General features: G+C 37.3%; 2 protein-coding genes across 4 annotated transcripts in view; both read right to left on the bottom strand.

The window, feature by feature from the left end:
* Positions 1–10,333, bottom strand: part of magi2a (membrane associated guanylate kinase, WW and PDZ domain containing 2a) — a 285,915-nt gene extending 275,582 nt beyond the window's left edge. For both annotated transcript variants that reach the window (XM_044108683.1, XM_044108686.1), the window contains exon 1: positions 10,153–10,333. In XM_044108683.1, coding sequence (XP_043964618.1) covers positions 10,153–10,213 — 61 coding nt within the window. In that variant the 5' untranslated portion in view covers positions 10,214–10,333. The remainder of the gene's footprint in view (positions 1–10,152) is intronic.
* A 3,033-nt stretch (positions 10,334–13,366) lies between these two features.
* Positions 13,367–26,704, bottom strand: part of gnai1 (guanine nucleotide binding protein (G protein), alpha inhibiting activity polypeptide 1) — a 24,467-nt gene continuing 11,129 nt past the window's right edge. For both annotated transcript variants that reach the window (XM_044107495.1, XM_044107494.1), the window contains 8 exons: positions 22,840–22,882; positions 20,664–20,805; positions 20,294–20,451; positions 18,079–18,207; positions 16,209–16,338; positions 15,974–16,127; positions 14,683–14,896; positions 13,367–14,520 (listed from right to left, as the gene is read on the bottom strand). In XM_044107495.1, the coding sequence (XP_043963430.1) occupies positions 14,706–14,896; positions 15,974–16,127; positions 16,209–16,338; positions 18,079–18,207; positions 20,294–20,451; positions 20,664–20,805; positions 22,840–22,844 (909 nt within the window). In that variant the 5' untranslated portion in view covers positions 22,845–22,882 and the 3' untranslated portion in view covers positions 13,367–14,520; positions 14,683–14,705. The remainder of the gene's footprint in view (positions 14,521–14,682; positions 14,897–15,973; positions 16,128–16,208; positions 16,339–18,078; positions 18,208–20,293; positions 20,452–20,663; positions 20,806–22,839; positions 22,883–26,704) is intronic.

The following is a 26,704-nucleotide window of genomic DNA, read 5'->3' as shown; positions in this document are numbered from 1 at the left end:
CTGCTGTTTGGTCTGCAGAGGGCGCCACCAGCAAGCAAGCCAATGAATCTACAACCTAATCATTTGGAAACTAACATTTTTTCCACTACATACAAGAGAAAACTCTGTTGCTTTTAATTAAAAGTCTTATTTGAAGTGACACACAGTTTTCAAAAATGAACATAAGTCAGAATTTAGTATTTAACATAGGGAATGTTGAATTACAAGCTTAATTGCAGCTGAGACACCCAATAACGCCATTAGGGTTTGTACGCTGCGTACTGCTCCATCCCACTGCTTCAGCACAGAGATAAATAATTAAAGCTAATTTTACAGCACCAAGTTTGGTGGAGTGGAAATTATCTGGAAAAAAAAAAGATGATGGGCGGTGGCTGATAATTATGGCTCCCATTGATTATGTACTTGCCTAGAAGAGTTTTTCAAACTGTAATTGGGTGTCGGATTCCACTGGAAGTGCCTCTAAATGACCATTTACTGGATTAAATATACATGAGTGCTGGTCTGATCACAGTATGGAACACTCCCTATCCCATCAATTGCAAAAATCCCTGCCTCATGAGCTCGGAAATACAGATAACCGGAATACTGAATAAGAATATTGACTTTACTTTGAGATCTTCACTAGCATTTAGACCTGTAACCAGGTTAACTAAAAAAAATCTGGACTGTCTTCAATAAAGACATTTAAACTTGGAAAAACAAAACAAAAACAGATATATTTCTTAGCCAGAAGACCTAAAATCCTGAAAATTTTACTTTAAATCTTCCTCAAACTGTGGTCCGTGGACGTGAGTGCCCTCTAGTGGTCAGAAAGGTACCGCATGTAAACCGTTTATTTGCAGTAACGTCGGCTCAAAGTGCCACACGACACTACAGCTAGCTTACCAAAGAATTGTGTTTAAAAATAACAATGGATTAAAACCGGGTCACTCAAAAGAAAATCTAAAGATACCGGTGGAAAGAAAACAACGCCAGGATTACTTATATGATCGGAGGAAGCTAGCTAATCCTAACCCCTAACCCTAGCTTCAGGAATTAAGGTAGGTCATTCCTGCTGAGAGTTTTGATTTCACGAGCGATTCGATTCTTTTGAACGGCTCATGTCTCAGTTAGTGAGAACTGTTGTCTGTTCTCTGCTCAAACGGCAGCTGCTATTATTTTTATTTAATTAAAAATGATTAAATTAAATTAAATAGGTGAACATTTTTTACATTGAATGTTGCAGAAAAGGATTTTTGTTTCTGCCAAAGCAACTCTAATCTACTTTTCTTTAATTGTGCTACTAAACTACAAATAAATGTTATTAATGCACATAACACTTGTAGTAAAGAGTAACTTCTTTTTTAATTTCTATGTGTTTGACATAATTGGAACGCTTAGAAAACACACTTTCACAATATGTAAATAACTCAAATTGTTATTGTTCATGACAATAAGTGAGCTAAGAGACGAATATTTTAATTTCAGATGTATTATTGTGGAGCAATTTCAAGTTAGGTGGTCCGTGAGTGTCTGAAACAGTTTGAGAAACACAGCTGTAGAGGGACCACATGTAATATTTAGAGGAGAAGCTCCTGGGCTGTAAGAACATGTTCATTTATGCAGGAGTGTTTTTCTTAATTGCAAAGAATAGAAAACAGTAATTGCAAGCCATGATCTTATGAATAAGGAGTGATTCATTCACAGTAAGTGCAGCAGAAGGCTGCAGCCCACATACATGCTGAGTTAGTGGAGGATGGGGTCCAGTTGGAAAAGGATTATTCCACAATATTACACAAGTCCAGAAACTTAAATACATCATATCCAAAGATTCCAGGTGTTTCGTCTTGTACAATATTTAATATCAGATGATAGAAGTGATCATTTTCCACCACCTCTTGTTTACGGTAATAACGAAAAGCCCAGATAAGGGTGAATCATTCAAATTCAGGGCGATACGCTGGGAATGGCAACAGGAGTGTGCTATTTTTGGACCTGTAACGTGATATTTGAAGCTGCGTCTGGAAAGTAAATGGCAGCTTGTTGATAGGTGCCATCAAAAATAATAAAATTAAAATCATGTGAGTAGTGCTGGGACGTAATGTTCCTCAGCTGTGGGCACAAAGGAATGTTAAGAGGGTGGAAATACACAGTTTAATCCCAAACATCCTCAACTGAAGGCTGTTCTCACTGGACCATTGTTCAGCCTGAGAGAAAGCAGCACGTCTGACCTGCTTTGAAACTCATTATCTTTCGTTTGGATTATGTGAGAGAGATTTTTAAACTAATATAGACATGTTAAATCAACAGGACTGGAAACTATATCCCTAAAACTTTGAAGGCCGAAATACAGTTATTTTATTATTTATTTTTGTCTGAAAAGTTATCATGAATAAGTTCTGAATCCATTTAAAAACAAGCAACATTTGTTGCCATTTTCTCTGAATTGATGTTTTAGACGCGACGTCACTAACGTCCAAAAATAAAGTTTCACTTGTTAATGGGTATAGCTTTTACAATTTGGTGATTTTTTAAATGCTTTTTAAAACTTTTTGCACTTTATCACTATATAGATTCTGAGACTAAGTAGCAGTTTAGCATTTAGCATCTTTATAAATGATCTCAAAAGTTTGGCAGCCATTTTAGGTCAGAGCTAGCTTGCAGCATAGCTAAGTAGCTATTTAGCATTAAGTACAGCAACATGTTTATCTCCATTAATGTCCAGTTCCACTTTTACAGCATCTTGGTTACTTTGTTTTTGACTTGTAAACTTTTCTAGTCTGTCTCAACACTGCATTTTCCAAAGTAATCCATTTTATGAAGATGCTAGCTCCGTTTAGCCAAGTGCCCGTTTAGCATAGCATGTCAAACTTACTTGGAAATGGGTGATCACTGATGTCATCTTGACGTTTGAACCCACTAGATGTTCAGTATCAGATTTGATAAATAAAAATCATTGAGCATCACTTTAATCTCGTCATTGAAGCTTATTTATGACTAAGAAAAGCTGACATACAAATTCAGTGGCAAATGCATTTAAATGACGTCACGGGTGGAAGAGTTACAAAAACAATGTAAGAGGTCATGAAAGGTCAACCAGGCCCCCCTATTTCTGCAAATCAGATAAAATCAGTAACTCGGCTACATTTGTGCAGCACAATTTTTTGTTTGTGCTGCTTTGGCTTTGAAGATATTAATGAAAGTTTAAAGGTCATTTTGATTAAGTAAAAGTATGAGGCTGGTTGACCTTTTGACCTTTAAGCTTTCATTGATATCTTCAAAATCAGAGCAGCACAAACTAAACATTTTGACACTACCTTTGTTTGACTTGAAGATGGGGGGGAGGGGGCAACTTCACTCAGGCTTTTTTACTTGATTCTTTAACTGTAGTAGAATATATTACACTTGAGTGAAAACAGGATTTATTTTGTTCCACAACTCATGAAAGAAAATGAAGCGCTACATTATTGGATTTTATTTTACATTTATAGTCCTTGGTTTAGTTCTGACAATGTCTTTTTAATTTACATTTGCTTTTCATTTACAAACACAAATTAAGTGTTTGGGGTTTTTCTTTCAAGCCTTGTTTCTAAGACATTTAAAAACATTTTTTTCCCCTTCCCAAAGATTACAAAAAAAGGGATCTCATCTTCCTTTATAAATGAGGCAGTAATCTTTTAGTAAGTTAAATTAACGGCAATGCATATTTCTAAATCCAGAGACCTCATAATGAGCAGCGAGAAGAAATATTGTGTTTCAGACTTCAAATAAAATAAAAAAATCAACAGTTTTTGTAGAATGAACGTCCCTTTCCAGGCTGCATGCATGCTAATCTGCCAGTGTTGTCATGGCGAGATGACACACATTCACAAGCCTGTCTACATTATTGCAGCTCAGTTGATTTGGCAACAAGGGAAGCGTCTGTCATTGTGGCAGAGGGATTTGAATTGCAGAAGACACCAAGCTGCTATCAAGTTGAAATTGAAGCACATTTTTGAGACACGTCAGCAGAGAATTAACAGTTTTATGTTTTTGGAGAATAAATGGCATTTCTTATTTATCCCAATAATGACTTGTAATGAGAAATATGACTTGTATCTTAACTGTAAAGACTACAAGTCACAAACACTGAAATTTTGATTTTGAAAATTAGCTGTAACTAATTTTTGTTTTGGGCCAAATCAAAATCATGAGTGCTCTTAAAGGGCCGGTTGATAAAACCTGATCACAAACTGTTAAAATACCAATCACTTCATAAAATTAAATAATATTGTTTAACACCTTTTCAGTCCTTCCAGAATTTTGTGATTGATTTTTTTTTTATTTATTTTTTCCAATACAAATCAAACTGTTGGTTCTAATTTGGAAATATTTGCGATATTTGTGCGTATTTATGACGGTAAATGGGATTTTTTAAATTCTCGCTGTATAGATCATGGAATATAATCTGACATCAATTAAGGCTGAGACAGCTGTTTAAAACTAGGAAAATTTTTGACAAATTTTTGAGAAAAATCTGCAATAAACTGCCAATTATGTATTATCGGGAAAAAAAAGCGATTTGTTGATTTTGCGTGAATTTCCACGATAATTCTTAAGAGACTGGAGGGACAGATTGATATAATTTGGCAGTAAACAGATTTTAAAAAACGCATTGTTTTGATTGGTAACATAATATTTCAGCACCGCTAGTGTTAAATTTAGAATCTAGAGGGCCACATAAAAAGCTGTGGCGGGCCGGATTTGGCCCACGGGCCTCGAGTTTGACATGTGCGCTGAAACTTTGAGAAACTCAAACATCAATTGAACCTAGTTTAAAGACACTTTCAGGAAATTTTACCAAAGAAAAGTTTAAGAAAAAAAGATAGAGCAGATTTGAGCCCTGGGGGGAAATTAAAAGTTGGAAGAAGAAAAGGGAACGATTGAGGACAATAAGAAAGCAAGCCATTAACATGAAAGCTCGCCTGCTGAGAGTCACTTTTGGTCTATTCAGCTCACAGTGCTTTCTGCTCCACTTATCACTTTGATAAACCCCCAGAAATAACCTGCATTTCTTTCCTGACAAGAAGTTTCTCCCGAAGGCCTCGGACGACTGGCGTCACTCTCAAATTGCCACCTGCCAACGACGACGTTTCCATCAAAGCGCCCCCGCACTACAAGTCGCCCCAGCAACCGCCCACTCCCGCCGCTGGACACGTGAAAACATCAGGAGCTATTTATAACATCCTCATCGTCTCCTATGACGGAATATCTGTTTTTGTTTTTTTTTTTCAGTTTTCTCTCCCCTCTCGCTTCTTTGCTCACTGTTGCCATGGAGCTTGAATCAATGACATCACAGGAAAGGGGGTGTGTGTTAGCTTGCGTGTCTGTGTGTGTGTGTGTGTGTGTGTGTGTGTGTGCAGGAGATGAAAGCTGGAGTCTGCAGACGGAGTGAACATGGCCTGAACATATCGGGTGACGGGCAGAAGCACTAGCATCTAAACTGCAGAGCCGTCCAGCAGCCCACACAAACACGCTGCTGCACACAAACACGCTGCTGCACACAAACACGCTGCTGCACACAAACACGCTGCTGCACACAGTCGTGGAAATGCATGATGAGAAGCAGCTAACTAGGCTAATGGCCTTACGGGCCTTTTCCTCTCCAAAATGGAAGCCTCTTCATGGCAACGTTTCTCTGTAGTTGCAGACACTGTGTAGAGTTTTTACAGTTCACATCAGTTAATTTATTTTAGAGCCGCTGGGAGGATTATGTTGGGTTACTAAAAAATATTTTTTGGAAGTTGTCTGTGTTTTTCCAACTGAATTAGGACTATTTTGAATCGCTGGATTCAAAAATGACATCCATTTTTCCTCAATCAGGTCAGGTTACTATTCTAATTTGATTTCTGACTAAATCGATTACATTTTTCTGACATTGTCAGTTGATTTCCGTAAATATTTCTCATCCGAAATACCTGGATATTCATTTTAATCTGAAAAGTTATCATAAATAAGTCCTGAATCCATTTAAAAACAAGTAACATTTGCTGCCATTTTCTCCGAATTGATGTTTTAGTCATGACGTCAATATCATCCAAGAATCAAGTTTCACTTGTTAATGGCTATAGCTTTAATATTTGGTGATCGTTTTATGTTCTTTAAAACTTTTTGCATTTTATCACATTTTATTTTACAAGACTAAGCAGCAATTTAGCAATTAGCATCTCAAATTCACACATTCAATTTGTCTTTATCGATGATAAAGCAGCCATTTTGGGTCAGCGCTAACTTGCAGCATAGCTAAGTAGCTATTTAGCATTAAGTACAGCAACATGTTTATCTTCATTAATGTCCAGTTCCACTTTTACAGCATCTTGGTTACTTTGCTTTTGACTTGTAAACTTTTCTAGTCTGTCTCAACACTGCATTTTCCAAAGTAATCCATTTTATGAGGATGCTAGCTCCGTTTAGCCAAGTTCCTGTTTAGCATAGCATGTTAAACTTACTTATTTCACTTTGCAAATGGGTGATCAATGATGTCATCTTGAAGTTTGAACCCACTAGATTTTCAGTACCAAATTCGATCAATAAAAATCATTAAGCATCACTTTAATGCTTCATTCTCAGGAAACCGATCCATATGCAAGAACAAGTCATGCATTTTTGATGCTCATGCTGCATCCATAGTTCAGGAAGTTGACCTGATTGAACAAAGCCAATTAAATCCAAATGAAACAATTAAACTTGTTGCATTTGCTTTAAACAATCGGATTTACAAATTCGTGCTTCTGAGTTCAAGGATTTTTCAGTTTTACGTCGCCATAAACTGAGAGGCCAACAAATCTATTTAAACATTAAAGGCTGGCTGATAGTTGCAGCAAACGGTTTTGTAAAGAAAGGTGACAAGGAGGAAACTTGGTGGAAGCAAACTTGTTAAGCATGTCTGCGGCACCAAAACGCTCTATAGCTGTTCATCTTTCTTTCTTTACAAAGTGGATTGAAGAAGTCAAACTTAAAGTTGGTTGAAACTTTGAGAACTTCGCTTTCAATTCAGAGTAAACAATCAAAGTTGGGCAGGGGACCTAAAAATTGCACCTAAATAAGAGTAGCACTATATTTTTACTCAAGGAAAAGTAAAAAGTAGCCATCCAAGAAATTACTCAAGTAAGACTAAAAGTGTATTTGGTACAAAGTCTACTCTCATACTAAGTAACAGATCAAATTATCAATCATTTAATATTTAAAAATTATATTTTGGTCCATCTGATGATGTAAAGTTAAGTGAAATTTTGGGTATTTCAGGAACAAAAATGACAACATGTAATATAAATATGAAAATCAGACAAAAGAAGATTTTTCCAAATCAGTTTCTGTTAAGAAATGTTTGAAACCTTTAAAATAAACCGCAGGTGTGTGTCTGTGTCTGGTGACTTTTTGTTTAAAACATGTTTGTTTTTCACTCGGTGGGTAGAAAATCCAGACATTTTACTCAAGAGTAGAAATACTTCATCATAAAATTATTCAAGTAAAAGTGAAAAGTACTGCATAGTAAAAATATTCCTAAAAGTACAGTTTAAAAACAAAACAAGTAAATGTAATTAGCTTTTACCCAACTCAGTAAACAACAGTGTACCAAACATGGTGGTGGCAGCATTATGTTAAGGGTCAGTTCTTTGTATCAGTGGAATTGACTAAGAAAGAAACCAGAATATCGACTAATTCTTCACCTTCGTTTGACATCAAAAGCTACATGGCTGAAATGTGGACACACCTGGGTTCCCCAACATGGCAACCAACCAAAACCACAGTCGGACTTGACACTTTTCACACATAAACAAATAAACAAAATAATTATCAGAACAATCAGAAAACTGAACTGAAATCTCAAACATTAAGACTCTGGATTGACCAAAAAGAAACCCTACTCAGTTAGAAGATTACACTGAAAACTAGTCCAACAAATAAGTTATTAATGTCACCATATCTTAATTATTTGTTTGAAATTTTTAACAAAATGATGACAACAAGTTCATTTTCTTGTGATAACATAATTTCATGTTAAAACTCTGAAAACCTAAGTAACAACAACCTCTGATTTCCAAAGATGACAGAAAACTTACTTGGTTATCTTTGTAATAATGGGAAAGAATGTGAAATATCTGAGATCACACCAAGAATAAAAGTCTGGGTGTTTAAGAATATGAGTGATCTGATCCCTCAGGCATGTTTGACAGCATAAAGCAGACTCACTCTGTGCTATTCGAGAGGCCACTTCAGCACGCCAAGCAAAGCGGCAGAAAATAGAAATTGCCTAGAAGATAGAGGGCTTGTGTGATAAAAGAGTCAACCATGAATAATCTGTGTACAATGAAGCAGAGGTGGTGCTCTGTGAACAAACCAGAGAGTTGAAGAATGCGCAGCGCGGCCCGGCCTGGAGGGGGTGGAGGGGGTCTGGATGGCGTTACAACGCATCCTGTCCAACATGGCTGCAGAGCCGATAAGCCTGTCTTATCTCTGTTACCAACTGCAGCCCCAAGAGAAAGTGAGCGAGCGAAGAACAGACAGCAAGCAAGACTCAAATAAAGCCTCTATTGTTTCATCTGTTCACACACTCCTCCTCCTTTTCCTTCACATAAACACACACTTCAAATGTCCCCCACCCGCTGGTTATTGGCGGGGGGGGAAAACCTCAGTGTCACCTTTTTATTCTGTTGCATCATGGCCGCCCATCAACACACTCTGTCATCTTTAAAGCTGCTATAAATAAAAGCATCCTCATCCTCACACAAACACACTTCAACTCCGACGGCTGGCGGACCCCATGGGATCCGCCGTTTTTTTGGGGGTTTTTTACCCCTCATTTGTCTCTTTCAGACTTTTTCTGTCAACTTCCAACAGGCACATGTGACCTTGCAGGCTCCCACCGCGAAACAGCAGACATGCACGGATGCAAATCAGCATCGGTGAAAGAGCACAAGCAAAGCGTCTGGGGCGCCCCGGGTTATGCAAAATGCAATTTAACAAAAGGGCATTCCTTACATAAAATACGTCAAAGAAATGTGTGTAGTGGCTCAGAATCCATTTTTTGTTGAATCCTGAAACCTATTTTAAAGTCGCTTCAGTACTTTTACAATTTTTCAATGGCAATAAAGAAGAGAGCTGCTTGAGTTGTAAGTGTAACTGCAATATTTATACAGTTAAACTTACTGAACCTTCATGAATTGAGTACAATACTTTTAAGTTTATGTACCGGACAAAATTTAAAACAAATTAGTGAATACAACCTAAAAGGAACTAAGATTTTTGAATGATTTAGATTCAGAACAGCAGTAATAGCCGTCATTATCTACAATGACTTTGAAGAATTTGATATAAGTTAGAATAACATTTCATTTGCCTTTTGGATCAATAAAATTATTTCTGAGTTTGAATCTGAAAATATGACAGTTCCAAACAGTAAAAATAATCTTTACAGTGAGATAAAAACAATCTAAAAGTCTTTCTGCATTTAAAAGAGATTTGAAAATTATTACAATAAAGCAATATGATGTTGGATAAGCTGATGATTTGTTGTATATTTTTTGCTTATTTGAAATATGCTTGTGATATTCTAATATTCTTTTGATGTAAATAGGAGATAAATAAAAGTTTATACTTTGTTCTGCTTCTTTTCATACATATTTCTTTTTAGCTTTAATATGAATAATTTATATTTACTTTTGAGTGATTGAAATAAAATGACATAAACAAAGAAAATCTAATTTATGGAAAAATTACACCAGACATGATAAACAGGGTTGCCAGATTGTTTTGGAAAAACGTTTGGCAGGAAAAAACAACTTTGTTAAAATTTGATTTTCACAACATTTGGCGAATTTTTAAAGATATTTCAGAAAAAATAAATAAATTCAGTGATGTCACTGTGTGGCAGAAAATCACAAAACTTAATAAAACGCCATATATTTTGAAATGTCTAGAATCTGTCGAATGTGACGTGATCAATTACTGTGTATAATAAAAACAAAAATACCGGCGTAACATAATGATTTAAACGTACATCGCTCCTCAAGAAACACAATTTTAATTTCTGTTCCAATGGGATCTAGTTCAGGTCAGAATATATAATCACAATATGACCACAAAATATGTAATCACAATTATACAAGAGGAAATTAACTTTAACAGGCCTACCTGAACTCCAGTTTCCAGCAGATTGAACCTGTCGCAGCAGGAAAGCCACAGGTGAAATCATAGAGGAGAGTAAAACTCGAGTTTTTACACACCTCGAGTTTTACACTTTCATTTTATTTGAACGGTGACTTTATAGCAATTTGAATTGGTTTCAAACATTCATTAAGCTTATATAGAGACTTGTTGAAGTCGTGATTGGCTAACATGTCGCTAACACGCTTAACGTCTCCTCTTACTAATTTTTATCGGTGGCTGGCAAAAACCGTTTGGTACGCATTACCGCCATCTACTGGCATGGAATGTAACTCAAAATGTCTACATTATTTCATACATGAATTACTGATTAACTTTGATTTTCTAAGGATAATAAATTAAAACTTTAATACTTTTACTTTCTGAATCTCCCTGTAGAATATTTATTAAGTTAAATGTTTATTTTCGTCATTTAATTGTGATTCTCAATTGTTAGATTGACTGTCTGTTTCCCTCTGTCAGTAGTACACACTTATATCACAAAAGCAGTATAAAACGAGTTTTTTTATGTTGCCATAAGTTTCCAAAATTCAATTTAGCAGTTTTAATATAGTTTATTAATCTTGTCTCAATGAAGATATAGTATTTAAGTCAGTATTTTTATTTTACTGATTTTATGGTTTGTATATTTTAAAGTAGTAAAAACTGGGCCACTTTTAATCAAGTTATTATTATATTTTTTGCGTTTTCATGTCAAGTTACCTGTTTGGCAAGAATATTATGAAGAACGTTGATTGATTTATATGTAAAGGTTTCATTATATTTACAATCACTTTCAAATTTGCAAATTCATGTTAAAAATTAAACAGTTTCTGTGAATTGACACATTAAAATGCCAAAATATATCTTCAATCGTCCATAATGGTCTTAATCTGTATTTACAGTAAACACCAGAGTTTTTAGAGCAGGTAGTCTAAACAGTAGCAGTTAGTGAAGCGCTGACACTTTCCAAAGGTAAAGTTCATGCTTCTGACGACCTGAACACATTTGGAGCTGATTTAACATCACCTCTGTTTCCAGTTGAGCAGATTGACATCAAGGCCTGCATGTAGATAAACCATGGAAGGTGAAAATTTGATTTGTGATGGTGAAATTCAATTTAACCAATCATTACAAAAGTCAGACATGCCTATTAGCATCAGTTTGATTTTATGACACCCCGTGCCTGTCGTTTAGAGCATATAATTTAATATTATTAATTTCTGTACCAATTTCCACTTGGAGGCAGAGAGAGAAATGTCCATTTAAAGTTGGCGAAATCCAGAACTGGGAGACACTTGGAGCCTCTGCTGGTTGGAGATGCAAAACTTCCACTTTGCACAATGAAATTTCTGTTCTCACCGCAGGCTATTTTTCTCAAATGCATATTACACCATGCAAATCATGTTCTCTGCAGTGGGATTGCTGGATCAAGAGGACGTCACTGACGCCATTCACGAGATTCGGCACAGCAAATTTACAATGCAAAAACACAGACCAGACGCGGCTTTTCGCAGCTTCACATCACAGGTATAGGCAAACAGGAGGTTAGGTTTAAGGCAGATACTATTTTAAGTATGTACATGTCGGTGATTATAATGAAACCGCATGTTGTGACATTTTCCAGTTTCATGACCGCAAGCCTTCCTGGCGAGAGCGACGCAGCAGTAATGCTAATGCTAATGCTAATGCTAAAACTGAAGACGAAACTTTCCGACCATCCCTGTTGTGGATTTACAAGGTTTCCGGGCCTGAGGAGGAATGTCAGGAACGCAGCGCTTAGTTTATGGGAAACGTGTCTAAAGGGGGAAAAGGATAAGACGTAACGAAGAAACAAAAAGGAAAAAGAAAAAACATTTGAGCAATTTTAAGAGGGAAAATATATACAATGATGTTATGTGGGCCATTGTAAATAGCAAAAAACAACAAAAAAATAAAACAAAACGATTTTTTAAAGATTAATCAGAAAATGTTCAAAAACAAAAAATAAAATTCTGATCTACAAAAGTCACAAATTTGCCAAAAAAAGAAATATATATATATATACTTATACATATATATATATATATATATATATATATATATATATATATATATATATATATATATATATACTTATACATATATATATATATATATATATATATACATACATATATACATACATATATATACATATATACATATACATATATATATATATACATATACATATACATATATATATATACATATACATATATATATACATATATATATACATATACATATATATGTACAGTGGCGCAGTTGGTAGAGCTGTTGCCTTGCAGCAAGAAGGTCCTGGGTTCGATTCCCGGCCGGGGATCTTTCTGCATGGAGTTTGCATGTTCTCCCTGTGCATGCGTGGGTTCTCTCCGGGTTCTCCGGCTTCCTCCCACAGTCCAAAAACATGACTGTCAGGTTAATTGGTCTCTCTAAATTCTCCCTAGGTGTGAGTGTGTGTGTGAATGGTTGTTTGTCTTGTATGTTTCTGTGTTGCCCTGCGACAGACTGGCGACCTGTTCAGGGTGAACCCCGCCTCTCGCCCGGAACGCAGCTGGAGAGGAACCAGCAACCCTCCTGACCTCATTTAGGGAAGAAGGGTGTAAAGAAAATGGATGGATGGATATACATATAGATATATATATATATGTACACACACACACATATATACATATATATCTATATATATACACACTTATATATATATATAACTTAAAAATTTACTTTTGAAACTAGTTTATTTCTAGAAAATTGCTGGGATTCATCTCCAAATTAATTTATGTGACAACAGGAAGAGTGTAAATAAATAAAACATTTAAAACATTTCTATAAGGTTCAATTCTGTATCAAATTCATCACTTTATATTTAAATAAAATTAAGTTCCTCTCTAAAATTCTGTAAATTAAATCCTGAATATAATTAAAAAAAGGGATTGCAATTATTTATACAGTTGATTTTTGTCTGTACCTATTAACTGTAAAAAAGTTTTTAAATAAAGTTACATACCCCAACTTTAAATAAGGTTAAGTTATTTTAGTGATGCAAAGTTAGTTGAGAAATTTAAAGAATCTCTTTTGTTTTCTTAACGTGCATTAAAGATAATTCAACGCAACAGAGTTCTGGATTTAAAATATAATCACACCGTTTAAAATGCTACAACAGACACAAAAACAACAATTAATGGTTTGTAAATGGTTTTTATTAGCAAAATAAGGGAGATGAGTCTACAAAGATTCTCTTTACATGAAGAACATGAACATACACCGACAGTTGTGGCAGTTTCTTTACATGAAAAACCCAGGCTTGTTTGTGTGTGTGTGTGTGTGTGTGTGTGTGTGTGTGTGGTCTCTCCTCTGGACTGCAGAAAAACAACCCGACTGTCACATTTCTCTTAAAATACAGGGAATGCTTTCCTTTCTATGCACATACTCAAAAATCCAAAATGGCTTACATCGCTTCACCCTCAACTTTACAACGATCTAAAATCTTCTCCAAATATGTTAAAATATACAATAAAATGCGACAAACCTGGTCTCTGTACTTAAAATACTTGAGTATATTAAACGCTCAGTGCCTTGACTAACCGCTTTCTGAATGATTGAGAACATTTGATAGATTTTTTTGTACAGTTTAAAAACCAGAGCCCCAGATTTGTGGGCTAAATGTAACAATATACATCTCAGTGTTGAGCTCTGATTGGCTGGAAAGGCCTTCGAATGTCATGACAGGTGGAATGCAAAAGGGGCGGGGCTAAAAGGACTGAAGAGGCTACATGTTGATCGCCTTGAACGTACAGATATTTTCCCCCTCCTGACCGCTCAGTGATGTGCACAAAGATAGTAGAGACACTAATGTATGAAAACAGTTTACGTCTTTATGTATAGAACAACTTCAGCAGGCAACAGAACAAGCATCGAGACTATGGCCGCAGTAAAAGGCATGCGAAGGCACAGGTACCAACGAACTGGACTCGGAATTGTTCCGCTTTCCTCCATCCTTGTTTTGTGGTTTTGGGAAAAGAAAGAAAAAAAAAAAGGAGCTTTTCCAACCAACGGCAAGGTTTCTGTTTTCAGAAATGGCGGCAAAGACCGCTGTAATCTCCTACTCCTTGGAAATGAAAAACAAAGATTAAAACATTAAAAAAAAAGAACAAGTGATGCTTTTACATTGATACAAACAGCCTACACAAATGTAATAACGCTAGCTGAGAATGTTCCGAGACAGAAACATAAATAAAGCTGTTAAAAGTGGCGTATAGTACAGCACTGGTCCATCACTGATCCTCTTCTCATCCTCTCTACAAAAGATGCACAATGAGCTGGCTCCACCGCCTGAGGAGAGAGGAGACATGAAAGAATGATGGATGGAGAGGCAGAGCTCAACCCTGGCACCAACGCTTCTCTACGCTCCCACATGGAGAAAGAATAAAATAAAATAAAAAAATGAAATTAAGGCCTTGAGAAATATAAAAGAAATAAATGATAAATTCCTACCAAAAGCAGGTCGTCCTCGTCGCTCAGAAAAGACCGCAGTCTTTCAGGTTGTTCTTGATGATGACATCGGTGACGGCGTCGAAGACAAACTGCACGTTCTTGGTGTCTGTGGCGCAGGTGAAGTGGGTGTAAATCTCCTTGGTGTCCTTCCTCTTGTTCAGGTCCTCGAATTGACACTGGATGTAGGCGGCCGCTTCCTCGTACGTGTTGGAGCCTGAGGAACGCCAGACAGGAAGACGAGGATGGCGAAGGAGCACATCGCACAGAAAGAGGCGACCAAAACGCATCAGGGTTTCTGCAGGTCTTAATAACTCAAATTTAAGACTTTTTAAGACCATTTAATACCTTTATCACTACAGAAATGTATGTAAGAAACTGCATATTCTGTCAAAAGAAGTGAGCTACTGGCTAACACGAACATAGTCCAGCCAAATGGATTTGCACTTATGTCATAGACGACAAAAGCTAGCTAGCTTTAACCTTGCTAGTTAGCTAGTAAGGTTATATTAGCAGCTACTTAGGGGTATCAGCAACTGCACGCAACTCAAGTTTTTGTGAAACAATAAAGCCCCATGAGAAAAATGAAAACTACATAGAATATTGTCACGTTCCTAAAAGATTTAGACAAAAAAAAAAAAACCTTTTGGCAAAAAGGGTTTTTTAGGAAGGTAACAAATAGTCCTCCAACAAAATTTAAGACTTAAATATTAATATATTTAAGGCCAACGGGTTTTTTTTTGTTTTTAATGGATTTAAGACATTTTAAGGCCTTAATTTTAAATACGTAAATTTAAGATGCTTTAAGACTTTTTAAGGATGCGCGATACAGGTGGGCAATTATCATACAGTTTATAATTTATCATGATAAATTTCAATGTTGACATGAAAAATCTAATTAAAAACGTTCAATGAGAGTATCAACAGATAAACACATTTGAAAAATCTGATTAAATGCATTTACTGTGAGCAGTGTGATAATACAAATCACACTAATGTGATTAGCTCAATTTGTGTTGATGGAGCTATAATCACTGTGCTATTCATTCACAACCAGATACCTAAAAAGAAGTAATAAATATTTATTGTTTATTGTTATCACAATAGTACTGTAAAATATTGTCGCCCACCCGTAGTATACAGAGCTTTGCAGAAGTATCAACACCACTAATAAATGACAAATATCAGTTTATTTTACTGGGATTTTTGGTGATTTACAAGTTTTATCATTTTTTCATCCAGAAATAAGAATCTGAAAAGTGTGGCATGCATTTGGATTCAACCCGCCTCTTACCTGCATATTCAGGGTAGCAGATAGTGAGGGGGCTCCTCTTGATTTTCTCCTCAAACAGATCCTTCTTGTTGAGGAAGAGGATGATGGAAGTGTCTGTGAACCACTTGTTGTTGCAGATGCTGTCAAACAGCTTCATACTCTCATGCATTCGGTTCTGAAGGGGAAAAAAGAAGAAGAAAGTTATGAGCTGTGTTCAGTGGTCCATAAAGAATGATCTATCCTCTGTTTCACCAACCATCTCCTCATCCTCGGCCAGCACCAGGTCGTAGTCGCTCAGCGCCACGCAGAAGATAATGGCTGTCACGCCCTCAAAGCAATGGATCCACTTCTTCCTCTCAGATCGCTGACCGCCGACGTCAAACATTCTGGTGAGCAGACAGCAGCGTTACCTCATCGAATGCAAACTACACAACCAGTAAAATAATCACACACACAAAACATTTTTGTGATTTCACTCAATCTTTTATGAAAAAAAAAAAAAAACTAGAATTAGCCAATTTTCAACTTTATTGGTCAAAAACCCATAAATCCCATCTTTATTGGGTTACTGAATGCACCAGACCTGAGAGCTAACACGTCATGCTAACAATAACAGGTCAGAAAAGAAGTTAATAGTGAATAATGAAGAGTGAGGTGCCTGAACACAAAGCAAAAAATGTTCTTTATTTAGCAGAGAGCCACACTATCAAATAACAGGAAGGCTACACATGCTAACTGCTAACACAAGTACAGCATATGTGACCATTTTGACTGTTGTTTTTGGAAAACAACAGTCAAATCTTCATTAACTGCCAAGAGCCTTTTTCCTCCCAGAAAAAAAACTGAACATTTTGACTTTTTTTCCTGTGAAATCTATAATTATAGACTATATGCTGTAAATCTTCAATACTATTAGTCAATATTAGCAACAATCGGTTTTATTTTATTTTGTAAATTCAGTAGTTATGTTTTTTTAATAATCCAGAAGGATTATCCAATAATCCGCTGATTATTGGGTCTTTAAATACAACAGTTACCAATATTAAATTTTAATAGAAAGACGCCAAACAAGCAGAACTCTGCAGAAACTGAAGGACGGTCACAAAAACACAGTGAGTTTGTTGCTGCTTTGACCTTTGCTCTTTGACTCAGAAGTAAACATTGCAGCAGTAGTGGCACACACAGGTACTTTGTTTTTTGTGAGTGTTTTTGGTTGTTTGTTTTACATTTCTGTTTTATGTAAAATGTCACACTGTGTGATTTCTTCCTTCCAAATTGATCCAAACACAGAAATGAGACTTTAAACTTTAGCCCTGGAATTATTTGAGTAAGAAATATTTCAGTACTTTACTATCTTGTGCTATTTTATTACTGTCATTTAACTTAAAGGCTTTCTAACAGCCTCACATTGTATTGATTCTCTATTAACGTTTTATTCGTAAAAGCTTTAAATGTAAAATGCAAACAGAGGGCAGCAATAAGCAGACCTCAGCTAGAAATGGGGATTAAACAAAGGATCTTTTCAATATTTAGGAGTTCATTTTGTAAGGTCAATGGGAAGATAAACTTGATTAATATCTTTAAATATTGAAGAGACACTTTACTGTATTTAGATGGATAAATTGTGTATTGACTCAATGTTTTTGTCATTTCTGAATGTTTTCTTTATTGGTTTTTGTTTTTATTTATCGTTTTTGTTATTGTGAACCCCTATACCTAATGCTGTTTTTCTCCAATCAGACTCACGGTTTTGCAGGTAAATGTCAATAAAATGACATTTGCTTCTAAATAAAGGCAGAAAGATTAAATAAAAAAGCCTTTACTGCTTTAAGCACTTTCATTGTTCAGTTTCTGATCTAATCACCAGTGATGCTGAAATCGCCAACAATCCCTGCTATCGTGACATCATCGCGCCTGCTGCCCCTCCGCCCCCCCTTCACTTCCTGTCTACGGCGTCAACAAAAGGCCCCGACTGAGTCACCGCTGATGTGCGCAACACCCTGAGACCGTTATAAACCTACAGCTGTAAGTGTTCAAAGTGAGTTTCTATGGCGGAGATGAGTCAGTGACAGGAAGAAAAAAAGCTAATTAAGCGTTTGAGTCGAAAACCCTGCCAAGGTTCTCACTTGAAGTGAAGGTCTTTGAAGGTGAAGTGCGTCTCTACGATGCCCGTAGTTTTGACTCGGGTCCTCAGGACGTCCTGCTGGGTCGGGATGTAAGTGGGCTGGGATATCCTGTCCAGATCGTTCAAGTAGCTGAGAGCGGGACACAGGGAAGAGGAATGTAAACAGAGAGGGAAAGAGTGCAGGAAATGAGGCGAGCGTTTCTTCTTCTGCACCAACCAGAGGAGGGCAGAGAGGCTAAAATTATACCAAAAGTACATCTGTATGTTTTTACTTAAGTAAAAGTAAAAAGTAGCTGTCCAAAAAATGACAAGAGTAAAACGGTATTTGGTAAAAGGCAACAAAGCATCCCTTAATATTTAAAAATTACATCATCCAGAGTAACAATTTACATAAATAAATAATATCTGACAACAGAAAAATCAACTTCATTAAATATAAAACTTATTAAACTGAAGGTGTGTGTCTGGTAAACATTTGACTAAAACAACCTCATATAAGAGTAATGATGCTACATAATAAAATTCCTTAAAGTAATAAAAATATGTAGCTAATTTCTACCCACCTCTGGCACCAAATGTGATCAATTTAATGCAAATAAAATCACATTTCAATAAATCTAATTTTATTTGTACAGTCCAAAGTATTTAAAAACACAAAAATACAAATTCATAGAGCACACAGCTGAAGCGTTACATTTTGCTGTGGCAAACACCACATTGTTGATTAATGTTTCATTTATAATGCTTCAAAAAGAAAATTATCTTTAAACAGGTGGATTTTTAGTCTCGATTTAAAGGAACTGTTTTGGCAGTTTTCTGGAAGTTTGTTCCAGATTTGTGGTGCATAGAAGCTGAATGCTGCTTCTCCATATTGATAAAACAGCGGCAGCAGTTCAGTGATTTAGAAACGAAAAACATTATCTAAAAGTCTATTTTCTGAGCTACAGGGAGTCGGGTGAACGCCAGCAGAACATTAGCAGATGATTCCATCGTTGGTGAAATAAAAGCCCAGAAGACGGTTCAGTGCAACGATTCCTTTTGCCAAACTTAAACATTACCCCAGTAACTCAGTGGCCAAAGCTTTGCCTCAACAAACAGCAGCCCAGTTATTAATCTAATTTCTGCTCTTTCCAGCTCGGTGTGTGTGTGTGTGTGTGTTGTTTTCCCAGTGGTCAGTAGGTTCCCAGTGGCTGCTCCAGTCCCTCCCACTGTAGGACAATGTATAGCTGGACAGGAAGCTCCCGATGTGTGAGGCCGGTAATGGACTAGCCATTTGTCTGGGGGCTGGCCCACATTCTGCCAGAACCTGCTGCGGTCCCTCAGGACCCCACCTGGGAGCTCACAGCTCCTAAAAACACACACCGATCAGCTCACACTGCCTGGGGAAAGTATTCAAACCATGGCGGATGTTTCCTACATTTTGTCACATTAAAATCGCCAAAATAAACATATTATGTTTGGGATTTTATCTGATAGAGCAACATAAAGTTAAGTGGAAGGATAATAACAAAATGACAAAAAATCCTAACAGTGTGATGCATATTTATATTCTGATACCACGGCGGGTTTGGCAGGTTGTCTGGGGAAAACCTTGTCTTACATTTTTTAAATTCGTCAAACTGCTGAAACTTTTAGTTTTCATTTGCTGAATCTATTTATTACATAACAAATATTTTATGACTCAAACTCATTACATCGAGGTTATGAAAAAATCTGTAAGCATTCTTTTGTCTGACTGGAGAAACTAATGATCCAGCAGTGACCTGCAGCAGAACAGCTTGTGTTTGCTTCAGAACGACAAAACAAAGCTGCTCTTAAAAAAAAAAAAGAGCTGCTTTGTGATATCATTTCTTTCAGATTGCCCAATATCACAAACTTTAGCTTCAGAGGGAAGTGAACTGCTATGTGTTTTCTAAAAAGCATGCTGTACTGAAGTGTAAGGTCAAAGATTACACTTCGTTTGGAAGCTGTGCTCTTTTAGATCCACAGAGGAAGGTAAATATTGACAGAGTAAAAGTCCAGACAGATGCTGCGGCTCCGTTTCAGCGTCTGCTCGGCTGCAGCAGCACCTTTTCTGTTTGTTTGCACCCAAACGCAGAAATTTCACATAAACCCAGCAGATCGTGGCGTTCTCGTTGCAAGTGACTCACCGATCTGGTGAACCAGGCCGATTATCAAGCCGCCCATTTGTTTGTGTGTGTGTGTGTGTGACTCACTATGCCGCCGAGTCGTTGAGCTGATATTCGCGTGAGCGGCTGAAGCAGGCCTGGACTCCTCGGTCCACCCAGAGCCGCTTGATGACGCCGGCGAGTTCGGCCGTCATGAAGCCTTCCTCCGCCGAGCCGGCCAGGATGAACAGCTGCCGGGCGTCGTCCTGGCAACACGAAAACACATTCATCCGCCATCAGAAGCAAAACTAAACACGTCAAGCTCAAATGCTCATTTCTGGAACAGACATGCAGGTATTTTTCTTCTTTTTTTTTTTTTTTTTGTAAAGAGAAAACACAGGTAGGATGCAAAGGAGGCTGTAGAAGTGCTTCATAAATTCAGATTTCTGGCTCGGTCCGACTCCCTCCCGTCACTCACGGCTCTTGCAGCTTCACCAAAGTCGATCTTGAGGCGTCCCATGGCTCTGATGATGGCGATGATGGACTGGATGGTGTTGCTGTAGACCACAGCCTTGTACTGCTTACACTCCTCTTCTGAGTAACCCGCTTCATGGATGATTCTGCAAAACAGGAGAAAAAAAAAAAACTTATTTTATTTTATCATCTTTTAGGGAGATTTTCTTTCCCCACAGACGTTCAGTTCCATCCTATGCAGATAAAAGCTTCAAAAGAATGTAAACAAAGTAAGATTAGAGCCTTAAATGTTCTGCAGTTTCGTATTAGAACGTGATTTTGGAAAGTATGTTGGTAATTATATTTTCGCTTTCTTGATGTGAATTGTGGGAATTGTCTTCTTGAGTTACTATTACAGTAAAAAACTCATGTTCAGCCCGTCCAAAGATAACAGTAGATTTCATGTGTTAAAATCTATATTTGATTTTCCGGAGCTGTGGTGTAATAATGACAATTTGCAATCACATATAATCAATAAATTAGTTAATTAGGGCAGATAGATTATGAACAGATGATTAGACAGAAGAATAAACTGACATGGTGGGAAATGGACTGGCTGGATGATACAAATAAAGAGTTAATTGTTTATGAAGAAGCTTCATAAAGAAAGGCAGATGAATAACTGATAGAAAATAAATGGGCTGATGAGCAAAACTACAGAATCAATTTCTGGAATACCAGTTTTTCCCAGTTTAATTTCCTTTTCCTTCTAATCCAGATAATCCGTTCATCAGATTCCAGACTTTTAGAGATTTCTCAGTGATCCTGGAAACATACAGGACCTCCATCGTTTGCCTGTAAATAAGTAACTAACCCAAACAACAACAGAACTCTGTGATCCGTGTTGTTTTCTCCTGTGAAAAGCGTCGGCAGCGTGCGGCTCCTGCTGAGCGTGTGCGAGCTGACAGCCCTGCAGCAAATGTTATCTCCACCTGTTTGTTCACTTTTCTTTCTCAAAAAGACACAATCTATCTAGTCCTGCATGCGAGTCCTTCAGCTCGCAGCTTTGAAAGATAAAGGAAAAAAAGATTTTCTCAATATGGAGCTGCCAGTGAAAACATTTAACTACGGCACAAATACAAAAGGAACAGAGCAGAAACAGAGGAGAATAAAAGTTTCTGGTGCGTTGCTATTTACTGAGGATATTTCTAAAAATGTGACTGTAAAATTTGATTCATTTTAGCTGCTAGTTTCACTTCAATCCAGAAACAGAGACTAGATAAAGTGCTGTGGTGTAAACTACTGTTTATTTTGCACATCTCATGGATTTTGGCTGCAAAAAAAAATAAATAAAATTAAAAAAATAATGACATATTATATTTTTAAGCCTGAAATCAGCAATTATTGTAGTTGCCTATTATTCAGATTATTAAGCGATTAAATTAATTTTTTTTTTTAAACTGGCACATTCTGCAACTTTTTAATTTATACAATTTTAGAAATGCATTAAAAGATGAACAAATATTTTAATTCCTTGTTTTTAAATAATAAAAATTCTATTGACTTTTTATTTTAATGTAGTAATATTCCATTAATGAACACTTGAAGTTTTGTAGCTAAGGATGCATCTACAATTAAAGATTTTTTAACAACATGTGAAAAGCTCATCCGCTTCTGCTCGACTTTTTAAAAATGTTTTAGTACAGAATCTGAACCCGGTGAAGCTAAAACCCGGTGAACTTATGGAGTTCTGGGTTGTGCATAATTACAGACAAATTAGGACTTTTTCATTCTTAAATGCAATATGTATATATTTTTACACAGTTTTAGTGCAATTATTACTCTGAGTGTCTTATTCTTTCAGCAAACGTTTTTCTGAGTCTGTAAACTCCAGATAACAATTAAACAATAATAAGATTTGTTGACAATTACTTCAATAATCGATTAATTCTTCTGATTAATTGTTCAAGTCCTATTTTTTTCCTTTTGTTCCACACACACTAACCCCTTAGAGTTATTTAGAGAGATCAATTAACGTGAGAGGAAGGCGGAGTACCCAGAGAGAACTCTGGGATTTGAACCCACAACCTTCCTGCTGCACAATAATCTCTGCCCAGCCTGTATTTTTTGATTTTTTAAGTGACTTTACTCAATGTATTTTAAAACAAAACAATTACATGTTGTAGTAAAATGACACTCACTTCATCTGCTTGACAATTGTGCTTTTCCCTGACTCCCCAGCACCTGGAAAACACAAGAAACTCTCGTTAGAGCGAAAACAATCAGAAGAAAGGTGTTCAACTGGTTTCCACGACTCAACCTAAAAAGACTCGCTAAGACGACTCTCGTTGCCGTCACGCTCGCTCTCGTGTCCCATTGCTGGAACTTTTATTGAACACGCCTACTCACTGCTTGGTAGGAATGTTATCGCCGTGCTGTCTGGGCATGAAGGCTCGTTGTTAGACGAATAGATTATTGTTGACGTGTGAGGGGAAAAAAGGGAAACGCGGTGTCAGTGGAGAGGCGGCGAGGCCTTGTGAGCTTGTTGACTAATCAGACAGTTAAGTTGACCGATGAGGCGCTGCAGAGGAAGCCGTGCAGATCACTCAGAGTGTCATGGCAACTGCTCTGGCTCCTTTCAGGACAGAGTGGGAGCCATGTTGACCACCTGCTGCCCACGTCTTTACGAAGCAAGCCTCGCATCCAAAACATTTCCTGTTCAACTCGCGCTAATGAGCTTTACCATCGGCTACATTAGGTCTGCTCAGCTGCAGCAGCGTCCTCGTGTTACACTGAAGCCCCAGGGAAAAGTCACAGCTTCTCTTTACTCTAGAAACAGAATATGGGGAAGTGGAACCACACGCCAACTTCTACCATTTCTGTCACCTCCTGATCCAGTCACAGAAAAAAAAAAGAAGAAAAAAACTGTGAGCGCTTGCGTAAAAGATACTTATTTTAGTTCCACTTTCAATGTAGGGGCAAAAATAAAAGTCACGATGCCTTTTTACCAAGTTAGTTTTGTTTTAAACAGGAAGTAGCTTCATGCAGAAAGAAAAGGAGAAAGTGTTTTGCAAAGTATTTCATACCATTAAACCGCAAACTTCTATGTATGTTTGTCAGAGTTGCTGCAAATTTCACCAACTCAAATTTAAGAATGAAATTTAAGACCAACTGCTGATACATTTGCACAGTTGATGCAAAGAGCTACTTAGCTAGCTGCTAACATACCCAAGGGTAGCCTCAACCGTCTGAGTGTGACCAAACCTTTTGACTGACAGAAAAGTCCCATCAGAATTTTTTTTTTACACTGAATATACAAAGTTAAAGAGTCCTGACAAGACCAAATTCAAGGAAACTTCCTTTTCTGAAGAATTTAAGACTTTTTAAGGATGCGGTCACCTTGATAAAATCATAACTTTATGTGACAAACTCAATTGTTCTGCGGATTCAGCAGGATTTAGATCCATTTATTTTCTGACCAAATTCTCGGTTCCTAATAAAGAATCATTTCCACACAACATTATGCTGCCACTAGGCCTTTCACAACAACAACTGTTACTGGACAATAAATGCTCAAAGTAATTATTGTGATAAATTATAATATTGTTTTCAGAGACCATTTTCAAATCATACATTAATAATTGCATTATAAGTCAAGTCGGTCCCTTCAACGATCACAGAAACTGGAAGATATTTTAAACAATACAAAATAAATAAATAAGTAAAAACAAATAAAATGGAGATAAGAACAACGTACAACTGAAAGCATTATGTCGTCTCTGTAAACATAACTTCCCTTTGAAAAACAGAAATCAAAGGAGTCGTCATGCTAATTTTTGATTTAGCATGGAGTTAATTGATAAATTGCAACAGGAAGTTAGCGTCAGTGCTAATTTGCCTTCATTAATTAATGCTCTCCATACTACCCAGGCTGAATACACGTGCACACCACACTGTTCAGATTTTATTTTGCAAACCCGACCTCACAATCATGCCCTGCTGCGTCTTCTCTCATAAAATCAAAATGAAGTGCATTGAGGTTTGTGGTGACAAAATCTGGAACTGCTTTCACAAACGACTGCATCCCAAACCAACAGAGCTGCTTTAATTTCTTTCGTCATGGCAACAGATGTGAAGTAAAGCGGAGTGATTATCACCTGAAGACACATATTCTGATCATATGTCAGTGCTCCAGTGTGGCTGTGTCTGTGCCCAACGAGGCCAAACATGCGGCGCTGTGAATCCTCGAGGGACCACACATAGGCGTCCGCGGCGCTGCCTGGCTGAACACGGTTCACTGGTCAGCTGGCCCCATCTCTGGCTGCCTGGGAGCCACTAACGGGGCCACACACACTCTGCAAACCAACAGAGCTGCTTTAATTTAGTATTTCCTGGAAAATTGTGAATAAATGCGTTAAATACGGTCAGCTCTGCAAATTTAATGGATAAAAGATTCTTGGCAGAAACAAAGAAATGTGTTCACAGCTGCTCTGTCGGCTTTTCAGCAGTAAAATTTGGACGAATCCCATCAAATTTGCATCCAAATCAGATTGATAGAGAGACGTGAGCTTTGTGTTGTGATAACACCAGTGGTGCCATTAAAGGGTGTGTCCTTCTGCAAAGCCTGGAAGTTTCTTCAAAGATCTGACCTTATCGGGCCCTTTTTGCAGAGTCTCGTTACGCGCCGCAGCTTTGATACGCCCACCTAAAGGCTGCAGGCGACCCAAACCGCTGCAGCAGCTGCTTTCTGTTTCTGGTTGGGGTTATTTTGGGAGAATCTGAGCCCCTTTCGGTGGGCTTCTTCCAGAGAGAAACAGGAGTCGTTTCTGTCCGGCCTGCTGCAACTCCAAACTCCAGGGGGGTTTTATGTCGCAAACAATGATATAAAACAAAAAGCACACCTGGAGAAACGTTAATCGGGGAACATTCCCTTCATTTTTCAACATCAAGATAAACGCTTGTAGAGTTTGGCTCAATGTCCTCGACACATTAGCAGCTTCGTTTTCCAGTCTTACGCATCTCTGTTCCTCTTTTACATTCTTTCTGTCCCCCTGAAGTCTTTTTTTCTTCCTTTATGATTGATTGTTCCTCTTGCTCACTATCCGATTCCTCTTTTTTTTTTTGCCTACATCTCCCCCTGGGTGGATTCAAGCATGAGTCACTGGTGAAGGTTTCCAGAAGCTGGCGAGCGGTGCTACCCGACGGGGAGAAATGACCTCGGTTAATCACAGGGTTCCAGCTGCCAACGAGTGAAAAAAAAAAAAAAAAAAAGGACAGAAAGTTTGATCTGGCTGCTTGTTGAGTCAATTTTAAAACAAAGAACTGGGGGACATCCAAAGGAGCACAATAAAAAAAGTCAGTGAAACACCAGGGGCTATTAATAAATTCTGCCCACAGTTGCATAACAGTTATAGAAAAAGTAATTAGGCTGAGGAGATTGTAATCTATTTCAGTGAGTAGATATGAATAGCAGGATAATTGGGTCCTGAAGACGATGGGAATACGGCGGGAACAAAACGAAGAGGAGAGCTTCGTGAAAACGCTGACAGGCAGAAGGTAAGACGGAAAAATTCTGTCATTTCAAATGCTAATTTCAGCTTTATGTCATAATGATACCAGAACCAAACAGACACCACCAGCAAGAGGAATCAACCCAGCACCGCCTGAATGAAGGTAAGTTCATAAAGCATGAGGTCCGTTTCATTAACCCACAAACCACAGCATTGTGCTTGCTGTGTGTAGTTCCGACAGCCAGCCTATGGGGGCAGCAGAGAGTCTGAGCTGCAGATGTGATGCTGAACAGATGTTTTAATGGAATTAGCTTGTTGCTAATTTCACCACTTCCATACTGGCTACTTTCGCTTTGGTATTTCCATCATGAAGAAAAATGGCCATAATACTATAATAAATTATATGCACCAACAGGAGGTCACTTATTTTGGTTTGATCAGTAGTCCTTAATGGTGATCAGAACTAAAATAGTTAAATATAGTTATCTATTAAACTCCTATAAATTTAAAATACACCCATAATTTAGAACACTAACCATAAAACTAAATAAACAGA

Source organism: Gambusia affinis, linkage group LG23 (assembly GCF_019740435.1).
Source record: "Gambusia affinis linkage group LG23, SWU_Gaff_1.0, whole genome shotgun sequence".
Taxonomy (NCBI): domain Eukaryota; kingdom Metazoa; phylum Chordata; class Actinopteri; order Cyprinodontiformes; family Poeciliidae; genus Gambusia; species Gambusia affinis.
Note: the sequence above shows the minus strand (reverse complement) of the source record. Positions and strands in the feature narration are given on the sequence as shown.